This window comes from Ptychodera flava, chromosome 1 (assembly GCF_041260155.1).
Source record: "Ptychodera flava strain L36383 chromosome 1, AS_Pfla_20210202, whole genome shotgun sequence".
In the NCBI taxonomy this organism is placed as follows: domain Eukaryota; kingdom Metazoa; phylum Hemichordata; class Enteropneusta; family Ptychoderidae; genus Ptychodera; species Ptychodera flava.
In genome coordinates this window covers 22,804,979-22,813,925 of record NC_091928.1, presented here as the reverse complement: position 1 = coordinate 22,813,925, position 8,947 = coordinate 22,804,979, and the positions used below count along the sequence as shown (strand labels likewise).

The 8,947-nt window shown below is 37.6% G+C and overlaps 1 protein-coding gene across 1 annotated transcript in view; it reads right to left on the bottom strand.

Annotated features, from left to right (window-relative positions):
* Positions 1 to 3,700: 3,700 nt before the first annotated feature.
* Positions 3,701 to 8,947, bottom strand: part of LOC139133189 (solute carrier family 45 member 3-like) — a 32,734-nt gene continuing 27,487 nt past the window's right edge. The window contains exons 3-4 of the mRNA XM_070699626.1: positions 7,699 to 7,964; positions 3,701 to 5,382 (exon numbers count right to left, since the gene is read on the bottom strand). Of these exons, the coding sequence (XP_070555727.1) occupies positions 5,167 to 5,382; positions 7,699 to 7,964 (482 nt within the window). The 3' untranslated portion in view covers positions 3,701 to 5,166. The remainder of the gene's footprint in view (positions 5,383 to 7,698; positions 7,965 to 8,947) is intronic.

Genomic DNA, 8,947 nt, shown 5'->3' with positions numbered 1-8,947 from the left:
ACATGGCATCATGCTTGTTTTTTGTATGATCACGATGTGTATGTGCAGGATATGGGGTACCATTTTATGTGTGTGACATCCATTTACTATTTAACCTGTTAAAACGTGTAGACATTGTCCACATCGGTGCGCAGTAATACTTCTATACATGTCCTTCAGTAAGCACATTTATAGGAACCAACTTTGGTTTGAAAATAAAATCATAAAAATAATGCATGCGCATAAAATTCGCACTATACCGTCGAAAAAGGAATAAATGGGTACATATTGCCCCACAGGGACAATTAAGTTACAATACATTTTTGGTCTACCACTTGCGGGGGCTCTTTTTGAAGCTCATAGAGTGAGTAAGGTTTTAGCCTTGTTTTTGTTTATGTGCCTCATAGAGTTAACATAGGGATGGCAGCCATTTCACTCGTAAATTAAAACTGTCAGTTAATATTGGGTAATTTATTTCTCTAGTACCAACATGTGCGCAGTGACCCCTGGTTAATTTTTATTCTATATTTTGAAAGACAGTGCTTCAAAGTTTCGTTGAGGAAAATTTGGTTTTTCAATTTTGGCCCACCACTTGAGGGTGCTCATTTTGAAGCTTATGGAGTATCCTAGTTCGCATACGCTTAGTTATGTTAAAAATTGTGAATTTTATTTTCTCCCATAGAGATGACACAAGGATGGCGGCCATTTTGGATTTCAAATATTTGTAATATCCAGGGTAATTTGTTTTCTCAGTTACACAAAATTGAATGGTGATCCCTGTTTTTTATTCTTGATTTTGAAAGTGAATGATCAAAAGTTTGCTTGACGAAAATTGAGAAAAAATTTGTCTTTCTTTTTCAAGGCAGGAACTACCTCAAGAGCAAAGTGCCAAAGATCTGCTTGCTTGGCATTTTGGTCAGTGGTGTAAAATCACTTCTTTCACTGAAGAGGAATGTCAAAACAAGTCCAAAGAATCATAATTTCGCCCCATCCTTTAATAGTTGTACATCAAACAGAACGGAATACTGTATGATATATGGTCGTAATTTTTTTTTCTCAACCAGACGACATTTTCCACATTAAGAAAAAGAAAAAAAATAGACAGTTTTTGCAAGTTCCCTTTTCAAACACACTGATACACTCATAAATATATGGAGGAAAACCTCTTTTTCAAAGTTATGAGAGCTGACCAATTCATGTTGGATAATCTTCAAGCACGGGAGACTTGTTAGACTTAATGATTTCATAAAAAATTCGGATAATGTCACGTTAATCCGTGACAAATGTCGGAAACACAATTGGAAATCTGTAAATCCATGCACACATGCTACACACAGCTGTTGCTGTTTTTCCACTAATGCATCATCAATGTTCAGCCAAGCGGTGACATAAAAATTCATGTTCGTCAGCACTCGTCATTGGCTATTATTTTGAATTTTGAGGTCCCCTAAAATCCGTCTGTAAGCGTTCTGGTTTTGCAATTTTGTCACTTCACCTTTTTGCCAAAGTTTGGTTTGTTCCTACTGTTTTGAATAGTCGGGTTGCACAATATCCAAGTGAAATTTAGGTAGCCAGATACCAATTCTGGTACAAATAGATTCTAAATAATGCCAGTTTTTAGCCCATGAAGTCATCTCGGCAAAAATATAATTCCAATATAAGGGTAACACCATTTGAATGATAGGCTAAAAATAGTGAAAAATCAATAGCGTAAATTTGATGATCGGTTTAATGATAGCAATATGTTACCCCTCTGTGAAACCCTGCAAGTGTCCAACTGTGGTGCTCTTCTACCTATGAATGAGACTTGGTTCAAGTCTTTGATTTGTGACTCTTTGAGTGGGGTGAACGCCATCATTTATGTTCTATTTTCATGTGAAACGCGTGAGGTGGAGTGAACGCGATGAGTGGGGTGAATGCTATACGGGGAGTTTCTCCGGTGAATCCAGTAGTAACTATAACTCACTTCTGAGCAGACTCAAAGGGAACGCGTTCAATCGCTAGGAAAAGCTGGCCTGGGCTGCCAAATTCCAAAAAGGTTTGTATGAAATAGGAGAGAGACAAAAGAAACTATTACAAATGATTTTATGTTTTAGAAATTCACAGACTTGGACCAAGTCTACCTATGAATTTCAAATCAAGAATTTTACAGGAATTGGCAGAAATGACATTCCACTTGCATGTATAAAATGTCTCACACCGAACTGAAATTCTCATTGGCTGGTAAGCTTATTACTTAAAGGGCCACTAGCCATGACTTTTTGTGATTTTTTATTATTTTTGTTTCTACTATAAATCGTGGTTTGTTGCTTTATTCCCATATACACAGTATTCAGCTTGTCAACTCAGCCTGCACACATGTACACTGCATCGTTATTTTTAAATATTTTCTGTAAAATAATTTCCTGATTGGTTAACAATTGCTGTGTTTTGGTGGATATTTGAAAGCACTCACCATGCAATTGTTATGGCAACACCTGAAATCAGATAGCTCTCAACAGTTCCTGGTTTGACAAGTGCATTCTGGGATTGCAGTCTGTGACAGAAAATATGACCTCTGACCCCTTTCTGTTACAGGGATAATCTCCCAGAGATCCTACCAAATGACAGCAACCTGTACATTTGCGCTGCCTATTGTATCTTTTCACGCCACTTTGCTCTTCTAATCTGTTGAATAACTTGTGTCAATCAAAACATTGCCAGTTGGTATTCAAATGGGTTGAATTGTGTTGACAGTAATGTCTGGTTTGCGTGACAAGGTCAGTCTGAATTCCAGTCAGGACCAGGATGTCAGTTTTGCCTTATCACTCACAACTGTTATCTTTTATCAGTTTAACTCATTTCCGGATTCTGAGGCCACAAACACACTGGAAAATTTGATAGTCAACAGCAAGCATGGTATGCATGAGTGTACCATTAACTCTATTGTCAAGATTCAGTGGCAACTAAAAAAGCATATGAGAAAAATAAAGTAAAACCTTCAACAACGTTGAAAACTCATGTGTAACATGGCCATACAACCAAATATTGATTGAATATATAACAAAAAGGAAGAAAATGGAGGATCTGTTAGGCTAGGATGTGTGTTGACTATACATAGACTCTTAATATGTAGAAAACTGAAGTTTGCATTTCTGTGGCATAATATTGTATGTTGAGTGACCAGAGAACCTGGTAAACAATCAGTTTTGGTCAGAACATCACACAAGGGGTTAAGTCACTGCGTATTGCGATGGATTAGCACAAGTGGATTATTTAAAGGTGGTCCAGCCTTACCCCTCCATGCTGTTACTTTGGTACCGGTATATCCCTACTCTGTTCGATAGAGTAGGCTGACCAGTTTGAAATGAAAGGAAATAGGAGTGGAAGGGTTGAATATTGAAGTGCAGTTAAATGTATACAGTCACCTTTATCTAAATATGCCCAGATATGGTTAGAGGGGCGTTCCTTGGTATTCAAAATGCCCATGTGAGGGCGCTGTTTTTAAAAAGCGGCCGCCCGCTTAAAATCTGTGATTGGTTAGATTTTCGCTTTCCATGGTAACTGTGGCAAAATTGGAACAGGTGACAGTATACGGTACCTTTAATGGCACATTAGGGTTATTGTACCCCCTCTAGGCACAATGTAACTTGTCTATGGCCACATGCAATGGGCTGTTTTTGGACTGTGAAATAGGGGAGGCAGGGTTAAATAAAATGCACGACCAGTGAAGAGTTTGTGAAAAAAAAATGTCCACATGTTTATAAAAATATTGCACTCAGACATGAGGATACAGTGGATACATTTACACTGGAGAAATAAATTTATGCAGAAGTGCGGATTTGAAACATCGTACTTTGGTAGCACACTTTACATGGCTTCACATTTGTAACACCCTTTGTGATTGGTAGCACACTTTACATTGCTTAAAATTTGAAACACCCTTTGTGATTGGTAGGAGGCTTTACACGGCTTCGGAGTACAGTGCATATACTGGTATTACTCTTCCTATGTTTTCCATGTTTGGTTAAGATGGGTGCAGGGTACACGAAGGAGACTTCTGTGGTCTCCAACTAAAACGACTTAAGTTAATAAATACACAGTAAGTGAGAAAAAGGGAATGTGTAAATTGTGATCGGTAAAGAAATGAACGCTGGAATTAATTCACTGATATGTACATGAAACTGACAACACTTAAGATTGAAGAGATTGATATATAATTATTTAGTAAACATTAAATACATAAAGAATAACAGGAAATATCCTGATAATATTTTTAATAAAGTTAAAATAAATATATTTCTCCCTGTTTTTTAATAGTTGCACTTATGAAGTATGAGCAAGGAATAATGCTCATTACAAGAATGCTTTTCAAGTGAGTGTACTTCCACCTGGATGTTGAGTCAAGAGTTTCTGTCACCATTCAGCTGTCACAAACTAAAGCTTTGATAAATATGTTCACAGAATACGAGGTGCGTTGGACGCATTTGTCAACCTGCTAAAGCAGACACCGGTGGGTATATCAAATGGTATTTTCAAAGGAACATCGCAAACACCTTTTTTGCTTGTTTCTGCCACATCAAGCAAAAAAAACTTTATGGTGCATCACTTCACAAAATATAAGCTCTTTTTGGTATTTATATACATACCAAATATGAGCTAAAAACTGATAACCGTACTTTTATCTTGTCTGGAGTGACAGAACTCCATTGAATACAGTATTATCTACAGATTTGGTCCTTTATTCAGAGAGATTCTTCCATGTTCCTTCTCAAATTTTATTTCCTGATTCATCTTGGACGAAGGTCAAACCCTGACAGTTACGTGTCTCTTGCTACAAAAGTAAGATGTTGACAAATTTTCTCTGATAAAAATTAGAAACAAACTGACTTCACCAGAGACAGCATGCGGCAGTGTGGCGGATGATGAACTTCAACAGCTAATTGCACACCATGTAGATGGCTATGTACCTCAATAGCTAATTCTGAGGACATAGCCACACCCTGGAAGGCAAAGATGGCCGAACACACCATGTAGATGGCTATGTACCTCAATAGCTAATTCTGAGGACATAGCCACACCCTGGAAGGCGAAGATGGCCGAACACACCATGTAGATGGCTATGTACCACAATAGCTAATTCTGAGGACATAGCCACACCCTGGAAGGCAAAGATGGCCGAACACACCATGTAGATGGCTATGTACCTCAATAGCTAATTCTGAGAACATAGACACATCCCACAAAGGCAAAGATGGCCGAGCACACCATGTAGATGGCTGTGGTACCCGTCCAGTGCACCAATAGACCAAACAGGAATGCTGACACGGTTTCCGAGAGGAAGTAGGCGCTGTCCAAGAGAGCCACATCGGTTCCTTTCCCGTGTAAATGCTGCTTGTCCACCGACAGATCCATGTAGTATCTCTGAAATAAAAACAGAGGCAAAATTTGCTGAATAAGATCCATTGATTTTTCTTTCGTCTATGCAAGAGAGATAATTCAGTCACCTAAGTTTTACTGTAAGTGCACCAAATACCTGTATGAGTTGATAAACTAAAGTGCTCATGTCAATGATTGTAAAGTGATCTTATAGAAATGGCTCCAATACATGTAGTTACAATATGATGTCAGCCTGTTACAGTAAGATTTCATGTATGTTACAATGACTAACCTGGGAAAAAAAAGGGATTTGGAATGAATACAGTAACATATTTGTTTTCAATGCACGAATGTTGTGAGTACCTGATCAGTCGTACAGTATATTTGTATAACTGATATTTCTGAATAAAGATTTTTTTCGTGCGTTGTGTATTTGGTAGCTAGGCATCTGATGGACAGGTTACAGTCACAGATGTGGCCTTTTGATGAGGTGTGACTTATATCAGACTCCTATTCTGTTGCCTGGCAACAGTGTAATTCATACACTTTGCAAAGCGCATCTGCCTGTACAAAGAAAATAACGGCCGTGGATTATTTGCGTGTCTTTTGATCAATAACATGCTGTTGGTTGAACTTTGACACGAGGAATCTAGAACTGGCATAGATGTCAATTACCAATTTGAAAAAAAAGATGGTTAAGCAGGAATTTTGGATCATTCTCTGTTAGTCTTAGCAGAAAGGCTAGTCTATCACTGCTATTTCAAATAAGAAGTTTACTGAGACAACCATCCTAATGTAAGAGGCCAATAATTAAAAATCTTCCCTACATTTTACCGTATTGTCTAGTAGACTGAAGTTCCAAAAAAGCAATTCAATCATGAAAATGTAAATTGACATGACTCTTATTCAAAATATAAAACTGTCATTTTGTTGTATAGTGTTAAAAGACATAACGTGAAAATTTCACAAATTTTGATCCCACCAGAGTCTGGGAGCTAATTTTTGTTTTTGAAATGTTGAAAACGGAAGAAAAAAGAAGCCAGGAAATCAGGTGAATTGCATAAATTTGTATGAATTTAAAATTCTTTGTTATCCACCTTATGACTGCTTGTCATGCCAAAAGGTGAACCCAACCAATATTTTTAATTCTTGGGTTAACAAATTAACGAAAATTGAATGAATCTTTGCAAAAAAGAGATTTTGAACAAAAAATACTGTCTTAGGATATGTGCAATCCCATCTCAAATGAAAACCCTGCTGATTGCAATGAAAATCTGAAAATGTTAAAAAGCCTGCAACTTATTCAAGCTGTTTCACAGTGTGTTTTTGACAAAGTTTGTGCAGGCTAACCTTTTTAAACACGTGGCAAACTCATTTGCATATGCTGTCATGTTACTAACCTCTCGTAAGAAATTGTACACACGCTTAACTCGAGTAACATTATCACACTAATAAAACCATGAAACTCCATATTTTAAGAGGGCATGTTGAATATTTCCTCAAGTTTACCTAGCAATTTAAACAAGTTTTGTATCTTCTGGAAACTAACGGCAGATCTTTATTGTACATGAACACAAAACAGAACTGCATATGACAACGGAATTCAGCAGTGGAATAGTGACGGTGGCAAGTGTTACCCACGTACACAGTTGAGGGTGTACCGCATTATTTTATAAATTTCTCAGACCAATAGATTTTAAACTACCTTTGTCTTGGGCCAACACAAACTCACTCACAGTTATGCAGTTTAAGGGTTGATGCATGGTGGTGTGCAGTGGTTTTGGAAGAATGAGAAGAGCATGGTAAACTCAAACCAATATCCGGGCTGAGAGTCAGTATGTCTGTTTGACTACCGGTTTAAGATTTACAACCTTCACAGGCCTGATAAGGGGATGGGACACAGTTCATACCAGCATTTTTTCAGAACCACGCAAAGAGATCGTAAATGCTTGAGATTTCATAGATCACGACCGAGCACCCAATTGTCCAAGAGCAAGTATACCAGCATTAGCAATTGTATCAAACAGTATTAAAGCTAACATTTACACAACAAGGCTTGTGATACATCAACAAGCCATCCCACGGATAATTTATACCGTACATGTATGGTGATGATTTCAGCTATTGCTGATATTATAGGGAAATCCCTCTTCTCTGTTCAAAATGATCTTCAACCAGTTACACTTCTTCTCTCAAATAAATTTATGTATGGCAGACGCTGATTGGTTGATATTTGATGATGTCACTTATTGATTATGCATACTAATTTATCATCATTCATACTTGCTAGATAAAGTTTAAAACAATTCTGACTTTAAAAAAATTTCAAACACTACAAAGTGCAAAACGTTCAGTACTTACATCGAGGTTTTCATGATAAGTAGTGAGCAAGGTGTACGGCAGCGCTGTTACCGTGGCGTAGGCACATCCCGTCAACGCCGACAACCACAGCACCATGGTCATATTCCGTGTGAATACGATGAAAGAGGTGGCCACGGCGAAGGTAACAATACCAAACATGTAGGTTCTCCTGGTTCCCACTGTACTGACCAGTGCCTCCAGACAGGCAGAGTATATGGCAGCAGTTATACCATGCAGTAACAGACCCCAGCTACCCATGCGTACACCTGCAGTGAAAAAAGAGAAGATTTTCACATTACAGTGGCGGTAAAATAAGACCGATAGTTTTTTTCTCCAAGGTACATGTGGTTGCAATTCTCTAAACCTCAAATGGCTTTTGTCTTGTGCAAATGGGTGAAACTACTTGATATCAAAATGCATTGTGGGTAAAAAGTTCACTTCTCACCACAGCCAAAGTTTGAGATAGTGATCTCATAAACACTTTTTAATGCCAACGCAATCCTTTACACGGCAAAAAGTTTTATTTGTTTGTGAAACTACCTAAACTCATGCATCTTTTCATCTTTTAACCCTGTCACCCCCAGTTCCCTGTGTACAGGTCCAACTTTACAATAGAAAACAATGGATTTGGGAAAAACCATAAAGGTGAAAGGGTTATGGCATTTCTGACACTAAATTCCTATATAACATAAAACTTTACTTTGACTTTTGTAATCTTATGTGTTGATAGAAATCCTGTAGAAATCCGCCATATTGAAAATACGGCCGACTACCTAAGACTTTTATGACTCACTTACATGTAGGTGGCAAAGTTGTGTTTAAGGTACCAAGAGTTACCAGGTTGAATTTAGTTGAAAGCTAAGGGTGCCGAATTTACCATGACTTTGCAGGTTGTACAGCACTCAACTTTTTCATTTGATTTGGTATGTACACGTAAGTTGTTCAAAACCCGTTAGAAATCAGAATATACAGTACTGGTAGAACTTCAACCAGAAAACATTGAGACTGGAAAGGTTGTCCAGTTTAGAGAAGTGTCCAGTTCATAGAAGTGTATTTCATATTGTTTCTATGGGCATGGGACTGAGAAAGCTGTTCAGTATAGACGGCATTCTGGTGTAGACTGGATTCAGATTAGACAGGTTTTGCTGTAGATATTTTTTTTAAATCACAAAATGACATAATTTTATGTTAAACTTAAATTTCTCACATTTTTTTGAGATATTGCAAACTAAAACCAGACTTTCCACTG